The following is a 21,385-nucleotide window of genomic DNA, read 5'->3' as shown; positions in this document are numbered from 1 at the left end:
ACTTGTGAAATGATAAACAATATGGGTGAAGTCCCTTCTTACATGTTTTACAAGAAAAGTAGCCTTCTTCCTTTTTCCTCCTGCCTGGGTACATTTTTGCTACATACAGAGCAATTAAGTTCTTTTTTATTTGGCAGTTTATCTAAAAACATTGTCCAATCGCCATCACCACCACCGTTACTAGCTTAAGGGGTGATGTACGCCCATAAGCCCGTAATGTTAAACATATGCTTATATATAACCCATTATCTCAGAAAGTATCAGAGTTATAAAATTGAAATTTTTACCATAAAATAAACATAGTACAGTGCTTACAAAAAGTTTAGGGACAGGGTTGAAAAAGCGAAACTTTTACTATAACATTGTTTGTATTGTTACAAAAATTATGAAATTACATTGGTTATGTAAAAAAACTAATACAATTAGACTTAATAGTCAATTGGGAGTCCTTTAGCCTTGTAGCAAGCATTAACACGACTTGGCATAGAGTTAATCAATTTCCGGCAATCTTCTTTAGTGAACTGGCGCCAGATGCTGTTAATCATAAACTCGAGCTCGTCCTTGTTAGATGGCTTTTGTTTTGCCAGGCGGTTAGCCATCACATTTCATAGGTTCTCTATGGGGTTTAAGTCGGGGCTACGGGCAGGATATGGCAGGACTTCAATATCGTGTTGATGAAACCAGTTCATTGTGAAGCGGGACTTGTGGCACGGGGCATTGTCCTGTTGGAATAAGAAATTTTTCCCCAACAATCTGTTAGCAGACGGAAGCATTACTTCTTCCAAAATGGAGCAGTATTTCTGGCTATTAATACTGCCATCCACCATCAAAAGTTCACCTGGGCCTTCAGACGTGATGCAGCCCCACACCATTACAGAATCGCCACCCTGTTGCACAGCAGGAGCAACGCATGAAGGCAAACATTTTTCTGTTTTTGAACGCCTGACACGAATTTTTCGCCCTGGAAACAGTTCGAATCTGCTTTCATCAGAGAAAATAACCCTCTGCCAAGCTTCTTTTAGCCAACCTCGGCGTTCTTTGCACCAAATCTTGCGTCGTTTTTTGTGCCAAAGGGTTGAGCAAAGGCTTGCGAATAGCAAAACAATGATTGCCTACCCTTTTAACCCAGTCGATTTGAGACAGATGCAGTGCCTATGTCGTATGAAAGGTCTTCTTTCTTCATTAGACTTAATAAATCACTAACACTCACTCATCTGTTGTTGCGTGATATTTTTACGAGCTTACGGTCTTGGGGTTCCGTAGTTTTTCCGAGGGCGTCCACTCCTAGGAGCTTGAAGAACGGTACCACTTTCATTAAAACGTTTCACTGTGTTCTCAACACACGTTTTTAGAGACGCTTAATGCACTTCCTATTGCTCGGTAGGTCATTTCGGTCTTGTGCATACCAATTCTTTGCAATTTCTTATTAACATCAACACTTGATCGCCCCATGAATCACTAAAAGAAGTTCAAAAATTTTGAGGAAAAAAGTAAGATTATGAACAAGAGTTAAGCAAACACCAAAACAATGACAGCTGTGCGGTATTGGCTGTTTTCTCTCAGCCAGGAAACGAGAAATATAGCGGTAACCAACCGCTACGCTCTAACCCCCTCCGTTTAGAAGTTGCACTGTATCAAATATAGCGAATTTTCGGTTTGAAATTTTAAAAAACAAAAGTAAGTTTCACCGGTTGTCAAATGAGTACAGAATTTTTGTAAATAATTCGAAATGAATTTTTAAAATATATGATGTTATACGGAATTTGTAAATTAACTATGAACGTAATCGGACATTAGTATTTCTTATCATAAATATTTTTGTCTTAAAAAACAGGGGTTTCCTAAAAATGTTTTGGAGGGCTAATTTGTTTATATTCCAGTCAATTTTCCAGTAAGTTTAGGGACAAGAACATAAAGATTGTTTTTGAGGGGTATCTTTAAACTTTTTGTAAGCACTGTATTCTAAAGACACCCTACTAATTTCATTGAATTCCATTAACCCTCCGAGCGTCCATCATATTTCCCTAAACGTCCACCTTTTTTATAGGTTTTTGCAGTCTTTTTTTGCATAATTCATAAAAAATCTTAAGAATGGTTTAAATATAGAGTATTATACATCATTTTTCTCGTAAAGACTTACAGAATATGATTATATAAAAATTAAAATTAAAAAAAAATTTTTTTTTGCAACAGCCTATGAAAGGGAAAAAATATTTTAGAAAATATTTTTATAATATAATAAAAGTATCCACATGTTATTGTTATATTACCTCTAGAAACAATTTCATAATAGGCAAATTATACCAAATTTAGTCATGAACACATAAATATACAGGGTTATAGGGTTTCTGTGAATATATTCATAATGTTATACAAACTTACATGGATATGCACAAATTTGAATTTTTGCCTATTTGGTGTTGCTAAGTAGCACAACAATAAAAATTATTTTCATGCAGTTAAATGCTTTTGTTATTTACCTTTTTTGAAGTTGAACGAGTTTTTTACAACACAAAACTATAACACACACACACACACACACACACACGAAAAAAAAACACTTATTATTTACATTATATACAAAAAAACTGTTCACAGTTTTATTCATTGTCGTCTTGTCCATCTGGGTGCTGCCTTTTTATCCCTGTAAGGGAAACTTCTGAAGTGCTTCATTTTGCTGAAGCACTTGGGATGAACCCCACAATTGCATGCTTCACACCACCAATAGCTGCGTTTTTTACAAACAGGACATACCCTTTGATTGTTCCCTGGTAGGTGTGCCAGTGCATGTTCTACTGATGTTGGAGCAGGCTGAGGGGCTACTTCTTCTGGTGCTGTTCTTGTGAGTTCATCAATTAGAACCATCACAAATTTTCTTCTGGGCATAGGCTTGTCTGTATTTTTTGAATATAAGATGAAGGAGTCGAAAATTGCCATGTCAAGGAGATTATAAAAAATTTTTTCCAATAGCGAGTGGTGGTCCGCGAGCATGATATGTGATAGATGGATTTATCTTTCATGTCCACTCCACCCATGTATAAATTATATTGCTGTATCATGTATGGCTTTACAGCCTCATGGTGACTTTTTTTGCTTTGAACTCGTAGATCTTGGGCATGACAAGCTGTTGACAAAAGGTATACTGGTTTTCGGGTTATTTTTTGTTTGTACCCTACTGCTAACACAGGCCCTCTTCTAAAATAAACACTCTGTTGTTCACCTAATTTAGTTGACAAGACACTCTTTGACAAATCTTTGGTCCTCTTATTCACAGTTCCAGTAAGGTAAGTGTCCTTCTCAAACAAGGATTCAGCGAGTGGAAGCTTTGTATATAAAAAATTGTCTGTGAAGAGGTGGTAAAATTTGTTTAGAAGCCTTGTTTGTGTCATTAATTCCATTATAACTTTCTGAGTAAATGGATCATTGCCGTCTTGGAGAAAGTCTTTACCACTATATAATGCCATGTGCAAGATATATCCAGTCTCACTGTCACATATTTCAAATTTTTTAATCCCAAATCTGGCGTGTCTTTTATTTGGCATGTACTGTATGAATACCGATCGATTTTTCATACCTATCATACTTTCATCTATCGATAGGTTTTTGATAGGGAACAAAATATGTTTTGAAGGCATGATTAATTGAGTCCATGAACTCTCGAACCTTGACCCAGGGGTCGTACCCTGGTTCTCCCTTTTTTAGAGTGTTTGCCGAAGTCAGATGGAGAAATGACGAAATGAGACAAAAACGATTGTAAGACATTGTCTGTCCAAACCAGGGAATGTATTGGTTGCTAAGGGTTGCCCAATAATCTTTTACATTTTTGTTTCCGGATCATTCCCATATTAATAACTATGGCAATGAACCGCTTCATCTCAGCTATTGAAACATCAACCCATCGCTTGCATCTAGATGTTGGTTTTCATTTTACCTCCAGTTCTTTTTTCATCCAATTTTTTTGAAGCATACAAATTAGTTTCATTACATAGCAAAAACCAGATTGCTTGGGTAAAAAATAAAGAGAAGTATGCCAAAGGTGAACTATTTCTTGGAGGACAGTTTTTGATCCCCGGATTCCTCACACGAAATTTTGATGGCAGATCGACTGGGTTTTCAGAACCTGGGTATACTCGAACCCACACTGGCCCAGGAGGTGCAGGATGAACTGGGATCTCAGGACGATAATCATTGTCGGATTCGTTCCCAGCTGGGCTAGAGCCGGACCTAGGCCTTTCGCTTTCCTCATTACTAGAATCCAAATCTGATGCATTTGGCTCATAATCGTCATCTGAGCCAGATGAATAGTCACATAGGTCATTATCTATATCTGAATTACCTTCCGATACATCTCCTAGGGATATTTGATCATCGTCTAGGTTATTTTCGTCTATGGATGTAGTAGGGACTGCCTCAACTTCAGAATTATCAAATTCACTTACATCGGTCAATGATAAGATTTCTCTAATGTCACTTGATCTGCACGGGTCACCCATTGTTTACAGTTAGTACACTAAACTCACACAAATAAAGAGAAAACTATTCACAACACAAAATACTATTCGCAAAATGCTCAATCACTCATCGGTGTGCAAAACAACAACACACTGAAGAATCACGCGAGCCGCGTCCCGCCCGAAATAACAGCTGGTATAACCACGTACACTAGCATCTGGTACAGACCAAGAGGTATACAAAGACCACTAAATGTAAAAAACAACTCACGGGCTTTCGTTATATGTAAATTTAGAACAATATTACGCCAATAATAGCGCGGGGTGCAATTAATTTGATCGGCAAGTGCCCGTCGACTTAAAATAAGACGGCGACGTTTAGAGAAAGGTGCCGTCGACTTAAAACAAGTCGGCCGACGCTCGGAGGGTTAACTTTTTGGCATTATTTTTATTTTTTTTAATATTTGTAAAAATTAAAACAGACGAGAAGACGTTTGGATAATGAATCTGAACATGCGTCACGTAACAGAGCATCTACTGACGGTGCCAGTCAATCTCGTTGGAAATAGAAACACGTTTTGGTCACTTACGAGGAAACAATCAATTCCATGACCGGAGAGATTATCGGAAGAACTCTCTCCCAAAAGCCAGTTAGACAGCGCCTTGTCTTCCATATAGACAAGACCATTCTACAACAGTATGCCGAGCGCCAGTTAGAGGTCTTGGAATACAACATTAACGAACGTTTTACTAAAGATATTCAAATTTTTGAGAAGATAAAGAACTTGAAAGATCGTACTTTAACTATAGTTTACAAAACCTCTTTACAGAACGCCGATATGAAACGTATCGGAAACGAAGTAAAGAAAAGTAACAAATTAAAGTACGTAAAGAGCATTTTCTCTGGAGCTTTCTAATCGCTATGAAGACTTTAACTGTATTTCATGTTACTTCTCCTCATCCCTTGAAGATAAAGAAGAGTTTTGTGACCTTCTTACTATTTTCTAAGCTTTGGAAACCGTTATTAAAGAGCCTTTAGATGTTAAAGACGTCAATTCTATTGCCCACAAAGCAATAAATTCGCAGCTTCGTCTAGACATTTCCATGGGTCTTTACAAAAAGATTGTAATAGGCCTCGAAAGTTCTAAAACCTTTTTCACTGTTTCTTTGAACAAACACGATTATGAATTCAGAGAATGGATGGAGATGTGTTACAACACTGTAAATCCTTTGACGAAGACTTTCGTGGTACAAAGATTCAAAAGTGCTCTTTCCTTTGCGATATCTGTGAAAAGAAAAGCTTCCATACTCAAGAAAAATCTGAAGAAAAGAGGAAAAACTGTGTCCTTTGCCAGCCGAGAGGGGTTTCCCACTTGGTCTTTTACAGAAAACGGAAGTTTGGTCAAAATTTAATTGTACAACATTAGGCGATTATTCAGATTTATATTTACGCACAGATGTACTTTTACTAGCAGATGTTTTTGAAAAGTTTAGAACCATATGTTGCAATAATTACGATTTAGATCCCGCTAAAAATGTAATAACCTTATCATGTTATGTTTTTATTAAATAAATTATTTCTATGTAACCATTTACTATTGTTTTTTTATTTGTATTTCCTATTTGTAATCCCAGGATAAAATAACAACATCAATATTTATTAAAAAATTTCATTTATTTTTACATAATCTTTTTTACAATTCCTGATAATGGTGGTATACTGTTTATTAATTATTTTTATTTTATATTTTAGAAAATGGATCCTCAAACAATTTATCTAACTCAGCGATTTGAAGACAAACCGCCATCAGTCGCTGCTTCTAAGTAACTACATAAACTGCTAACTTCTACTTTTACTGTACCGAACACACACCATCAACAACAAGGACATCAGACTCCCACTACTTCAAATCCTGGTACGTCAACATCGATTGTAGGGTTTTTAACTTTAACTCAAATCATTGAAAATCTTTGGATGATAGGGTTCAGAAATTTAGCTACATGGCAACAATTAGTAACTGAGCTTCAAAGATCACAAGAAATATATATAATATGAATCCTATTGCTGTACAATTACTTTACATTTTTTCAAAACTTATGTGATGTACTTTCTAAGCATTAGAAAGATGTCTGGTGATCTTTCTCAAGACAAACAAATGTACTAAATGTTACAAGAACAGCCTTGTTATGAATTTTTTCTGAAGTTGTTGAAAAAAAAATATGACCGTTTATCTCAGGACACCGGTACTATATGTTACAACAACAGCCTTGTTATGAACTGTTATTAATTTTTTCTGAAGTGTAATTGTCCATATCAATGTTTTGGTTCAATAAATATGCATTCAATACTCAAGCACTTATGGTTTGCCCATTATTTGCTATCCTGACGTATTAAAGTACACCCCAGCCGTGCTTAACCATTCTGAAGAACTTTGAAACGTCAGCGCACCACCTGACTCGAGATGCACGACGGATTTGTAATCATGGACAGGTCTACGTTCTCAGTAAAAACACATATTCAACAACGTGGCTTCGGAGTACTTGACCGCTTTCAAGACGAAAGTCCTCAACGATATACTCGATAAAATCCCTTCGATGATTTCGTCGAAAGAAAGCGATGATGTTTTGACCGTTTATCTCAGGACACCGGTAGAAGAATGTCACTGCAGGTTAAACAGACGCAGTCGCAAAGAAATAATAGGAATCGACTTGGGATATCTTACAAAGATTCACGAGCTACACGAACAACACATCTACGATAAAGCGTACGGCAGGTTGTTGGTAGTCGACAGTTTTGATATACACGATTTCAAGCAAACATTGACCGAGTTTGTGGATTCGAGTGGCCGTAAAACGTCAACGCAACCTGGTGAATCTCATTTACGACATCTGTAGGAGTGGTACCACTCACGTCATGGACGTAAGGTCAAACGATGACTGAGAATAATGATCTACTGGCTGTGTAACTGTGAAACTATATGTTTTTCAACGTTCAGGCCGAACAAGAGTTTTTTATTACTTCTTTAACACTATATTGCTGAGTTGGTGTAAATTTGTACACTGTCTCCGACAGTCCTCATTACAGACCGATTTCATCTCGGTAATCACCTCAAGCGCGAGTCCTCGACAGTTTCAGGTCCGACTTCTGTACGATCACCTTTACCGGAAAACATAGAATCCAGAAAACGGCGGTTGCACCGGTCGTGTTAGACCACGTGTATATATACCTGGTGAAATCTCATTTACGACATCTGTAGGAGTGGGTACCACTCACGTCATGGGACGTAAGGTCAAACGATGACTGAGATTAATGATCGACTGGTTGTGTAACTGTGAAAACTATATATATTTCAACGTTCAGAGCGAACAAGAGTTTTTTTTTAGTTCTTTAACACTATATTGAGTTGGGTGAATTTGTACACTATCTCCGACAGTCCTCAATACAGTCCGATTTCATCTCGGTAATCACCTCAAGCGCGAGTCCTCGACAGTTCAGGTCCGACTTCTGTACGATCACCTTTACCGGAAAACATAGAATCCAGAAAACGGCGGTTGCACCGGTCGCGTAGACCACGTGTATATATATATATATATATATATATTATATATATATATATTTGCTGACAAGTCGTTAGATGATAAGGAAGACGATGGAAGACCACAGACGAGGAAGACGTTTGGATAATGAATCTGAACATGCGTCACGTAACAGAGCATCTACTGACGGTGCCAGTCAATCTCGTTGGAAATAGAATCACGTTTTGGTCACTTACGAGGAAACAATCAATTCCATGACCGGAGAGATTATCGGAAGAACTCTCTCCCAAAAGCCAGTTAGACAGCGCCTTTGTCTTCCATATAGACAAGACCATTCTACAACAGTATGCCGAACGTAATATCCATCGCAGAGTACCAAGCGTGACTGACTTTGTTTAACAGTCGTACCTTATATAAAGCCAACGGTGGGGAGTTTAAAACAAGCGGGGGGAATGGATCGGGATCCCGTTTACTCTTACTTTCTACGGCCTCGAGGAATACTAAACGAGGGCATGAGTTACGAATAGGAATCGGGTATCCGAAGGTAACCCCTACCCCACTACTTTCATAGTATAATTATTGTATTTCCCGACTGGTTGGTTTCCCCACTATACGCCACCAGGACTATATAAAGGGTGGGTCAACACGCCAACCGTCAGTTGTTGGTAGACAGAGTGAAGTGTAGACCTTTAAGCTTACCATGCCCCGTTGTAACTACCAAAGTTTTGCGAGGTCAGGTCGGGTTATTAGGGTTTCGTTGCCTCTCAGTAAGCTCGGTGGTTTCTTAGAGTGTGTGACGGAGAAAAACGTGATGGCACTTACAAGAAATCAACATGCGGGACATCTTCAACCAGGTATGTACCAATAAATATACTCATTTAAATACAACTTTCGTTACATATTGAATCTCTAAAAACATACTAGGATAGTATGTATTTTTTAATCCTGTGATTACACACGGATGAAAATTATAAAAAATACCTAGCCTTAATCTTATTCAATTTTATTACTACTAAATGAATAAAATAAAACTATTGAAAAAGTAAAACTCTGTACTTTACATTGAAAATAATGAAAATAATGATTTATTCCAATAATAGAATACACATGGTTAACACAACTTAAAAAACTCTGGAATGACTGACCACTTTTACAAGTAATGTTGATCAGTTAAAACAAAAATATAAAAACAAAGTTACTTCTTGAGTCCAGGTCTAATGTTCATGTTTGCTGCCAGTTAAGCCGCACTCTGTGGCGTCTGTCCAGACTTAGCTGACTCTAATTCCATAAGTTAAGACTTATACAAAAACTAACTAAAAACTACAGTATACAAATTATGCATTACTCATATTACAAAATATGAAGGGACAGCTAATTATACTAAAAACAAACAAGTTCTTAAAATATTATTTACATTAAAAAGAATAAAAATAAATAGTTAAGCATTTAGGCTAACATCTGTTTTCAAAAACGTAATATCGTGATGACTAAACAACCAAAATTTTACTTTCAGACTAAAATACTTTTATATTATTAGTTTCTTTAATATGGTGAGGTAATCTATTAAAAATGATGATCCACTATATATAAAAGAATGTTTAAAAAATGATGTATTTACTTTATCATTCTGAAATTTCTTCTATTTAATACTTCTAGTTGCATATAAAAGATCAGTCGTTCCGGTATTCCCCACTCCGTAAATAAAATAACCTTAGAACCTTAAATACGTAAAGATGTTGAATAGGCAGTATTTTTAAATCTACATACAATGGAAAAGAACTGTCTCTCTTTTTCTTACCTAGTATTATTCGTAGAAAGTGATTTTGAACAACCTTTAATTTGTATATTAAATACTTAATATGTCCCTCCCCAACAAACTAATCCATATTGCATTCTAGAATCAATTAAAGCAAAATATAAAGATCTTAATAGGTCTGTGGAGCAAAAATCTTTCAAAAAGGTAGAATTTCCTAATCGATGATTTTAATTTTGACAAAATTTCTTTAATATGTGACTCCCAATTTAGTTTTTCGTCTAATGTTACTCCTAGATATTTGAAAGTCGGCACTTTAGTGATGTCATCGCAACAACAATTTACAATTAAACCAATCCTTATCGTGATATTTTAAATCTGTTACCAAATCAAATCCCTTACAGGCGAAATTGACATATTTTGTCTTATTAACATTAATGAACATTTTATTTATTGAACACCATTTTCTAAGTGACCTCAAATCGTCAGTCATGCCATTAGATAAAGGTTTTCGATATTTTTACTTGAATAGAAAAGAGGCGTGCCCCTTGAATGGCTTAGCTCATTCCTAAGCCACAGATCCCAAGTTGTCCAAATTTCAAATCAACTGTCCAGGCCAATAAAACTGAAATATGATGTCCCACAGGGATCCATACTCAGTCCTGTGCTTTTCCTGCTTTATGTCAACGACATAGGATCAATCACTTCGGCATGGAAAACTAGTGCAGTATGCTGATGATACGACTCTCTGTTTCAGTGGGAAATCCAGCGAAGTTTTGGAACAACAGGCTTTTGTTGACATCAACAACTGTGTCCAACACTTCAACAGCCTCAATCTCACAGCAAACTCATCAAAATCAAATGTTTTGAATTTTTCTTTGCGTGTGGTGGAAAACCTTAGTGGAACCCGCAGTTTTCTTGGGGGACTCCACACTAGACGAAGTCTGCTCTTCAAAATTCCTGGGAATACACTTTGATAGAGGGTTCACCTAGAATGATCATATTGGACCACGTTTGTGCGCGAAAATTTCCTCAGGAATTTTCGTTCTGAGGTCTTTAGCAAAATACTGCCCGAGTCAGGTACTGATAACGGCGTATTACGGCTTGATTTATCCCCATCTGTCCTACGGTCTGGTTCTGTGGGGAGCGTGTGCAAACACTCACTTCATGAGAGTTTTCAGACTTCAAAAAAAAATCGATTCGAATCATCGCAAAAATCAATTACAGAGAGTCGTGCAGGCCGGTTTTCAAGAAATTTGCAGCTGTTTGACGTTGCCGTGTCTCTACATTTTAGAAAACAACCATGTTTTGTATGTACAAAATGTGCCTTAAACCAGAGGCCGGGACATACACATGTATGAGAGACACGAGGCAGAGAAAACTACCGTACGGGAAGACACAGAACGGTAGTTTGTGAAATACTTGCCTTCGCAAGCAGGTGTTAATTTCCTCAATAGATTGCCCAACTCTATAAAAACTACCCCAACGCCCAAGGCGTTCAAAGCTCGTCTTAAACGCCTTTTGGTGTCGCATGCATTTTAAAATGCAGATGAGTTTTTTTAATTCGACTGGGAGACCACACAATTGGAATGACTGACTCCAATGTTTGAAGTGGGTTTCATTGGCCAGGAATGAAAGATGCGTGATTGTAAAACTGTATGTTTGAATGAGGTAATGTGGTATGAATGTTTAAAATTTTTGAATATACTCGTACAATATTGACGTTTGCTATGCAAACTCATACATGTTGTCCTTACAATAAAAGAATTTGATTTGATTTGATTTGAACACCAGCTTCTGTTCCACGTATAGGTCCCGCAGTGCCGCCTGAACGTACGCGAACCCGCCGACCTTCTGTTGTCCACCTTCGCCGTAGTACGCGCCGGCTCCGGCGGTCACTCGAGTTACCCAGTTCGTCCGACAAGTTCATGTGATAACGAGCGAGTTCGGCCTCGACCACTTGAGCAGCGATTGACTCCTCGGATAACGGGTCGGGGTGGCGATCTGACAACCGTCTCGAGACGTCGCGCAAACGCGCTGTCCAACGAACCATCAGACGAGTTGAACAACGGTAGGAAAGATCGCCGAGTCCGGTCCTTGTTCAACGCGTCCATGTGTTGTAACATCGAGTTTTTTATCGCAACGATGTGCTCCTGATCGCAGAAGTGCGCGGCGAAATTAGGATTTCTCGATGTCGGGAAACCAGAATACGCGTAGTTTGCCATCGCCACCGCGAACCGACCATCCAATCCACCATGGCGTCGAAATTATGCTCGCTTTCGCCCTTGTACTTGCTGAATATACGTCCGTAGTTTCACTTTTACGCGTCTATATTGCCGCCTAGTTTTTTTCGCAGGAAAGCGATTAGCGCTCTCACATAACGTAGACGCGAACATACGGTCCTTGTCGGACCGGCGCGGTCGCCACCAAGAACACGGCGTCGTAAAAGTCACAGTGTCAGTGTGTCTTCAAATACCTGTCTCCCGTCATCGGAATATTCCATTATCCGAGACGTTTCTCTTCACAGTTCTCAAGGTCTAACACACCTCTCTCCTGATCCGATTCGTCCGCGCATTCTTCGTTCCGTGAGCGAATGACCGACGCCCTTTTGCTCGTATTTTCCTTCTTGGGTTTTTTCGAAAAAAAGGCTATTTTACAGGAATTTTTTAGCTCTTTTAACTCCTTTCCAACAAAAAGGCCTCTGTAAAATGAAAGCTTCTCGGTCAACAACTTGTTCTCTCCGTTCTTTATTATCTCTCCAAAGCTAAAAAAGTCTTCTATCTTCCCCAAAATCAGAGAAAGAGTAGTCCAAAAGATACTTTAAGAACATCTCGTTTTTTTCTTCCTTCCTAATAAACTCTTTCATTCTTTTGTAGCTTTTCTCTTGGTTTTGAGACATTCTACAAGAGACGAAAGGGGTATTTAAGAGGGGAGTCCCTTGATAGATTAGAGAAGGAAGGTCCTTCTCTGATTGCTCAAAAAAAGAAATCTTTTTATAGAATCCACTTTTGGCTATCTCTATTCCTTGTTTACTCAAGTATCTCTCAAAGACTTTTGTACCGTCTTTAATAATCAACCGTTTTTTCTTCAATCTCTTGTCTAGTAAGAATCTCAAAAAAGCTCTTTCAACGTTGTTACCGTATTGTTTATTGGAAATTTATTGGTAATTTAAAAGGAAATAAGGCTTCTTGGAATTTTCGGAAAAGTATTTCTCGATTTCCATTACTCGTTTCCCACTCTTATTTCCAAAGAGATTGTGAGCTTCGTCTACCAAAACAACACTATTTTCTAACACTTTAGGATCCTCTATTACTTCAAAAAACTGGTTCTTTGAAAGAAAGCGGATATTGAAGCCCTTGTAGTCATCGTACACTATCAAAAGTCTTTAGGAAGGTCATTTGATTCTCCCAGGCTATTTTGATATTTACTACTTGGAAGGACTATAAAAACTTTTAACCCTTCTTTACACGCGAAAAGTGAGAAAAGGAGGCCTATAATCGTCTTTCCTGACCCCATTTTGTGGAATAGAAGAACATTTTGACCGTTTTCTATAATCTCTCCATAAAAGAAAGGTCTAAAGAAGCTAATTGGTGAGGCAAGAGACGGTTCTCTTGCTTCTCTGAATAGATCTCAGAAAAGACGTTGTAAACTAGTTTGTTCATTATTAAAGTGAAAAGAAGAAAGGGTCTCTTCTAAAAACCTTTCTTTAAATCACAAAATTTTAAAATAAAAAATACTGAAATAAAACTTTTTATCTGTTAAAAATTGTGAAACAAGAAAAAAGAAATTTTTCCTAAAGATAATAAAAAACTGTGATGAAAACAAAGATGGTAGAACAGGGGAATAATACTCTAAGATATCCTAGGTGAAAACACACGACGCCAGGACCGTCTTAGATAAAAGTATTGATTTCGACCATGTGCGCTGGAAGTAGAGGCAAGGCCTGGCACATTTTGTATACTCTTCTGGCAGCAGGGTTTTGGCGTAGCAGCTGTACGTGAACCAGAGTCCGCGCTTTCTTGTTCATGCTCTGTAAGAACAAGCACAATGCCGTACTACTTTTTCATCTGCATCTCGATATCTAATTTATATTTGAATTTATTTCCCCTTATAATACTAAGGTATTAGTAGAGAATACGTCTCGTCCAGTCATTTATCCTGGCGCGTGGAGAGTTTGTGTTTGACTTTCTGTTGTTAGCCAAACAAGTTAGTTTCATCAAGTATGTAATTCAAAATATCATAATTGAAAAAGAGGTTCAAGTATTCAATGGGCAAGCTTTCTACGGCATGAATACAGCTAGGTAAAAACAGTTACTGGGCTTCAACTGATAAATAGGAATAGTTTCTGGGCCTGCATCATTACGTGTAAACATCAACCCATAAAAGGTCACTAGCGGTCACGATTTCGTACATTTCCAGTCCCACGAACACAAGTAGGCCTAGGCCTAGGTTCACTAGGTTGAAGTTCGTTTTCACTTTCGTCACTAGATGATGAAGAACCAACGTTGTTGTAGCAAGTCCATCGTCTTCGTCAGAACTGGAAGAAAGAATATGTGCTGCACTAGAACACGATGCGTTTCATCCACATCGGTAATAAAGTCTTCGAAGTCCGAATCGTCTGGATTAGCCATAACTCTTGTATTGGCTCACAATAATACATAAAATATAACCGGTACACAACAACAGTTCGATTTACACGTACAAACAACGAACTGAGAGAGGTTAGACAACACAAAACACAAGTCAGCAGGACAGCTGTTTTGCGCGGCGAGAATCGCCGTCTGTGGCGCCAATCGATCCACTCGAGACAGACCGCGGGAGAAACAAAGCCGACTGGAGTCGGCCGAGCTCGCAAAAAATCTCCAGCGATCATGTATACGAATACCAAACATTGCAGTCAAGCCATACACGCGATATGACTCATTTCTGAACAACCGCTACATAAATATAATTAAAAACTACGCGATCGCGGCTTTCCCCGTTACGGCGTTTGGAGCAAAGTTAACGATCGCGCGATATGCCGTCTACGGCGTGGGAAGGGTTTAAAATTACAGGACATCTTAACTGAGTCGTTTGTTAATACGATAATTTTCATGTTTAACTTACCAGTAATCCGCACACGACACGTGCACCCACATAGTGAGGAACACCGAGAGATTTTGGAGGACGCCCGCGTGCTGGGCGTAGTTCACAATATGGGTTATACCCTGCCTCGACCATGTGCGCTGGAAGTAGAGGCAAGGACCCCTGGCACATTTTGTATACTCTTCTGGCAACAGGGTTTTGGTTGTTCCCTCGCCGTAGCAACTGTACGTGACCCAGAGTCCGCGCTTTCTTGTTCATGCTCTGGAAGAACAAGCACAATGCCGTACTACTTTTTCATCTGCATCTGGATATTTCATCTATATTTGAATTTATTTCCCTTATAATACTATAGGTATTAGTAGATCCACACGTCTCGTTTTCAATTTTGTTTTTTCAGTTTATGACATTGATGCCATACATATTATATGATAATATTAAGTTTCGATAATTTCAATTGTATAGTTGTTATTTTTTAGAACAATAATGATTTTAGTATTAAGAATGTAGATTAACTTGCAGTTCTATGGCTATTGTGGCTAAGATCTTTTAAAACACATATACACATATAAAATACCGTAAATTTTAAATATCCTGTACGAGTCACTTCCTCTGAGATTTGTAGATGTACTACCTTAATTTTTTTACTTCGAATAGTAGTTAGATAGTACTTAGCCTGAACCAAGCTTGGGTTCGGGCGCTTGAATCTATGGAGATTGACAGCCCTTCCATTTCAGGGCGATTGAATGCCTCTCCCATCATATAACATATCGGGGCCCTCTCCCAAAGTTATCATTTTAACAGCTAAAAAATAAGTGCCCGGCTTTGCAGATTCGCTTAAAGCACTCTTCCTTTATTTGTAACTTCGGCTAGTCCCAATGGTATCTCTCACTGAGTCGGAGAAGTAAGGCTCTCCAGCCGTTCCAGGCACCGCCACGCAAATCGAATTCGTCTTCTTCTTCTTGTGTCAAATATCCACTCTCGGATTCTGATTCTGAGTCCGGAATCTAAAACTTCCCAACCGCTACTAACACTACCCCAGGAGACTGTTGAAGAGGTGGATGAGGACGATCTCGAAAGGGGACACGTTGGTGGTGATGGAGTCGACAACAGGTCAATAACACGTAAATACAAAGAATAAGCAGCAATAATTACTGATATCATCTTAACCGAGTCGGCGCGAACACAGTACTGAGTGAGAAGACCCCACAATTATGACCACCAGCAACTGCATGTGGTCACCACATGTGGCGGTGCATCTCCTGAATAGATGCACTATCTAACTATAGACTCCAGAGCCGGGGTGACGAGGAGGTTGGTCTAAACACTGTGGAAACAAACTTTTTCCTTCGGTCTCTATGAGATTTGACCATGTAAGGTGGAAAGGACTCACGCATGTAGATGTGTGAAACCTTCACTGGACGGGTATTTCGAGGGACCACCACCCCTTAAAAGTGCTCCGGTAGATCTAGATGTGGGGAATTATTATTATTATTGTACATGTGTTTGAACGTCAGTAATGTTCCAAAAGCATTGTTTCAGCCCGCAGTCGTATCTCGACTCGCAGTCTCCAGAATATGCAAAGAGTTTTGTCCATGGACACGTATTTAAGACCCTGTTGAATCCACACCTTCCCCAAGCTCTGCGGTGTAAAAACTGCATCCTAATCGTCCTCAGCTACTACTTCCACGAGGGAAATAAAGTAATTCAAACCGTTGAGCTTTTAAAAATTCTAATATCATCTCCTGTAACGCTATCCAGTACTTCACTATCGGTCATGTTCCGTACCTGAATTGAAGGTGTACATGTGATGAAGGGTATTTCAGCGTTGGATGGGGTTGTATGGGTATTTCCGTTCGACTTGTTTACAGTCTATATGCTGAATTGTGAACAACCGAATCGGCAATAGTAGGGGGATAAATCGGAGGCATGAACTAGCGTCTTTTGGAGCATGCCACAGTTTACTCACAACGGTGGAGGGGCTGTAGAATTTAGGAGGTTAAATATAAAAGTCCTGCCGCATTCTTCTCATTTTCAAAATGGAGAGACGTCAAGCAATAGCTAACGAGCTACATAGGCCAGTTCGCCGTAATTTCAGGAGACGAAGTGTCACTCTGAAAGGTAAGGACGATCTTTACCAGGCGGAATCTCGTGGAGATGATACCGTACGCCGGTGAAAACAAGGGGATGAAGTATATACTGACAATGATAAAACTGTCTGACAAAATTCGCAATAGTTTGTACCGTTATGTTGGGATAAATAATTAAAATTTTTTGTTTCCTTGGAAAATTGCTTTATTCATTTTATTTGCTTTATCTATGAAATGTTAATAAAAACGTCACACCAAGGACGATCTTTACCAGGCGGATCTCGTGGGGATGATACCGTACGCCGGTGAAACAAGGGGGTGAAGTATATACTGACAATTGATAAACTGTCTGACAAAAATTCGCAATATTTGTACCGTTATGTTGGGATAAATAATTAAAATTGTTGTTTCCTTGGAAAAATTGCTATTATTCATTTTATTTGCTTTATCTATGAAATGTAATTAAAACGTCACACCAAGAGCCTTGATGCATTTTAAAGTATAAGTACATGTAAATGTTATCTTACTATAAAAAGTATCTGAAAGAAGGGCAGGTAGTCCCTATCGTATATCTCTGACCCTTTGAGTGGACATGTAAAGTTCCATAATGATTTTTATGATAATCATCAGTATAATTGTTTTATTATATACACAAATCATTGATAGTTTTTATAAAGACGCGTTTTAATCACAATTTTATCACGTGTATATACGTAAGTAAAAAGCTTCATGTGAAGCGTGCTGTATGGAGCTCCATATTGTAAGTACGCGCTAGTTCTCAACTCTTACTGTGTATGCTGGCCAGATCCTGTGTTATCTTCGGGGAGCAATAAATAACCCTGCGGACGGGATGTGCTCACCCTTACTCATGATTTATCTTCATATATTGTGTAAACGATGGTACCCTTCAGTTGTTCGCAAGGTGGTCGCAGCACTTGGAAGAATAAATTGCTTGGCCATAGTGGCTCCCTGGCTCATTGAAGAGACGCCATTCCTTTCTGTTTACAAAGGAGTACAAAATATGTTTTGACATTTTTTTGCAGAAAAAAAAAGAAAACACTTGGGGTTGTCATGAGTGACTGGAATAAAGAAAATAACAACCTAGTGTCGTTTTTTTTTGTACAGTATAGATATTTTTTAATAATAGACCTGCACTGAATGGGGGGTGGGGGGGGGGGGGGGTGGGGGGGGGGGGGGGTGGGGGGGGGGGGGGGTGGGGGGGGGGGGGGGTGGGGGGGGGGGGGGGTGGGGGGGGGGGGGTTCATGGAAAAGAATAAGTAAATTTAATTGTGTTTTTGCCTTAGCACTGCTCGCTCATAGAATCAGGTGTATTTTATAGTTTATTAAGTTGCACACTACAATCAGTGAAATTTCATAACATTTTTCGGAATGCAAAAAGTATTTTATAGTTTCTTACGTTACACACTACAATCAGTGAAATATCATCACATTTCATGGAAAAGAATAAGTAAATTTAATTGTGTTTTTGCCTTAGCACTGCTCGCTCATAGAATCAGGTGTATTTTATAGTTTATTAAGTTGCACACTACAATCAGTGAAATTTCATAACATTTTTCGGAATGCAAAAAGTATTTTATAGTTTCTTACGTTACACACTACAATCAGTGAAATATCATCACATTTCATGGAAAAGAATAAGTAAATTTAATTGTGTTTTTGCCTTAGCACTGCTCGCTCATAGAATCAGGTGTATTTTATAGTTTATTAAGTTGCACACTACAATCAGTGAAATTTCATAACATATTTCGGAATGCAAAAAGTATTTTATAGTTTCTTACGTTACACACTACAATCAGTGAAATATCATCACATTTCATGGAAAAGAATAAGTAAATTTAATTGTGTTTTTGCCTTAGCACTGCTCGCTCATAGAATCAGGTGTATTTTATAGTTTATTAAGTTGCACACTACAATCAGTGAAATTTCATAACATTTTTCGGAATGCAAAAAGTATTTTATAGTTTCTTACGTTACACACTACAATCAGTGAAATATCATCACATTTCATGGAAAAGAATAAGTAAATTTAATTGTGTTTTTGCCTTAGCACTGCTCGCTCATAGAATCAGGTGTATTTTATAGTTTATTTAAGTTGCACACTACAATCAGTGAAATTTCATAACATTTCTTGGTATGTAAAAAATAAGTAAATTTAATTGTGTTTTTGTTTTAGCACTGCTCGCTCATAGCATCATTTGTATTTTATAGTTTCCTAAGATATACACTACAATCAGTGAAATATCATAACATTTCTTGGAATGTAAAAAATAAGTAAATTTAATTGCGTTTTTTCTTTTGAAAGAAGATTTTAAGCTTTATTCAATTTTAAGTTTATTATTATATTATGCCATTTGTTTAAAATTTGTTTTACGTATTACCCGGAAGGAGTTCAGTCTATCTCTCTTGTACTTGATAACATTTGAAGACCTCAGGGGAAGAACTTGGTAAGTCACATCTCGGTAATTTTTCAGGAGAGCATTTTTTAACTTTAAAAGTCATAAAACATTAAAAATATTGATATATTTAATTTTTGAACTATTTATTTAACAGCTTTATGTAGTTGTATGTTCTTATTTCACCTATAACTGTAATTTGTTATTGATATATCCTAATTATTTAACTTTTACCAAATCACGTCCTGGACTTATCAAGTTTTTCCCCTTTAACTTAGATTTTCACTTTAGTATAGGTATGTAAATAAGTAAAGCCATTGTGTTTTTTAATTATTTTTAATTTAAATGAGGATTAAACTAATATCATTGAAATGTATGTATTAGAATATTAAACTGTAGGCTACAATTAATATTATCTTCAAGTTTTGTGAGGTAGGCTGTCAAAGTACGCTTTAGCTTCCGGCCCACAAAACTGCTTCAGTGCTTTTATGTCGTTGAACTTCTCTTCAGATATTGGTAAAAGCCCTAAAAACACATTCATAAATAACACGGTTATCTGAGGATAAACGCTTGTGTGTATCTATAAAATTGTTGTTATCCTAATGGTTAGTCTAGATCGAGTATGGATTCAAAAAATCATACAAATGCAGAACAACAAGATATTTGCTGGATAATACGTCATAATCATTGTCACGTAACTATCTTAAAATATTATTAATATCTCTTACCTTCATACGATATTTCTGGAAGAGGAAACTCTCCATTAGTAAGGTTGTTAATGAGTCGAGCCATTCGTTTCCTTTTCTCCTCTAGATCAAAGATTTCAGCTTGTTTTTTTGTTAAAGGAAACTGAAGTTTCGCTTTCCTTTTCTTTTGAACGGGGGGTTTCAATGGAACTTCTTCCCAAGCCCCATTGAAATTATTACGAATTTTGATCAGAACTGTGTGAGTTTCATCAATCAATAGTTCTCTCATCGGCCTAGTTGCAAAGGAAAGAGATTTTTCATAGATTAAATCCAAATGATTCGTCCAACCTTTGATTATGTCTGGTATTTTCTCAACATTTATCACTTCAAATGGATATGGTTTTTACTCTTGCACATTCCAGTTCATGGCACCAGTCTGCTGGAATTTCACACCTCACTCTTTTGTTTATTAGAGCAGTATTCTTATCGCATTCTAGATAAGAACGTCCCCGTATTGGGTGAGTAAACTTAATAGAAGTCAATCTCTTCACAGTATGAACTAGATAGTGACAAAGCCTGATTACAACATTGTTTTTATTTTGCCCACCACATGAGTCGCAAAATATGTCCAATTCTCTAACTGATGGGTGGAGAAAATTTAAGACAAAATGAGAAAGGAATGAACAAACTTCATCTGCTCCTTTGTTACCCACTGTTTCTGGATAAACGTAAAAATAGCTGGCCCTATTTGACAGAACATGTATATTGAACATGTACACAGAAAGTTGTCTCTTATAATAAACATCATTTGTTTCAATATTCGGGCAAGGAAAGTTTCGGGCGAAGTCCATACTAATAGCTTCTTTTGTCTCATATTGCATTGCGGTATCCTTAGTTTTTTTCTTCCGGACATAAAAAGTCTCTTGCTTTCTTAAATGCACCTCGTGGCTAACATCTAGGGCACGCTTTTCTTTCAAAAGCTTCTCTCTCACACCTTGATCTGTTTCATTTGACCCCAGTTTCAAATCTAAAGCCCGAGTCTCTGCTGTGTATTTGTCACAAGATGAGCATGTGTCGGTTCTGGGGTATCCAAAGCTTATATTAAAGTCATTATTAAATATCGTTCTATAGCTTTCATAAGATACTGCATGCTCTGGATACTTTTGTTTGTACAGGTCAAACATTTTTTGAATGTTTAGGCTCTCATCTAAATAAACCCTGTCTGATTTTTTAAACTATAATGGCTGTTCCTACTTTTGAATGAACTAATGTGCTCCTTAACTACCGCAATAGTTTCATCTTTCAATTTCTTAGGTCTGTTTTGGTGAGTCCCTCTTAAATCTCTAGGCGACACTCCATTTTTTTTTTAATT

The 21,385-nt window shown here is 37.7% G+C and overlaps 1 protein-coding gene across 1 annotated transcript in view; it reads left to right on the top strand.

Moving 5' to 3' along the window:
• The first annotated feature begins 8,821 nt into the window (after positions 1–8,821).
• Positions 8,822–21,385, top strand: part of LOC124358521 (aldo-keto reductase family 1 member C1-like) — a 35,536-nt gene continuing 22,972 nt past the window's right edge. Inside the window, exons 1-3 of the mRNA XM_046810818.1 lie at positions 8,822–8,842; positions 11,554–11,812; positions 14,851–15,050. Of these exons, the coding sequence (XP_046666774.1) occupies positions 8,822–8,842; positions 11,554–11,812; positions 14,851–15,050 (480 nt within the window). The remainder of the gene's footprint in view (positions 8,843–11,553; positions 11,813–14,850; positions 15,051–21,385) is intronic.

The sequence above is a fragment of the Homalodisca vitripennis genome, chromosome 3 (assembly GCF_021130785.1).
Source record: "Homalodisca vitripennis isolate AUS2020 chromosome 3, UT_GWSS_2.1, whole genome shotgun sequence".
NCBI lineage: Eukaryota > Metazoa > Arthropoda > Insecta > Hemiptera > Cicadellidae > Homalodisca > Homalodisca vitripennis.
This window is presented reverse-complemented; position numbering and strand designations above follow the sequence as displayed.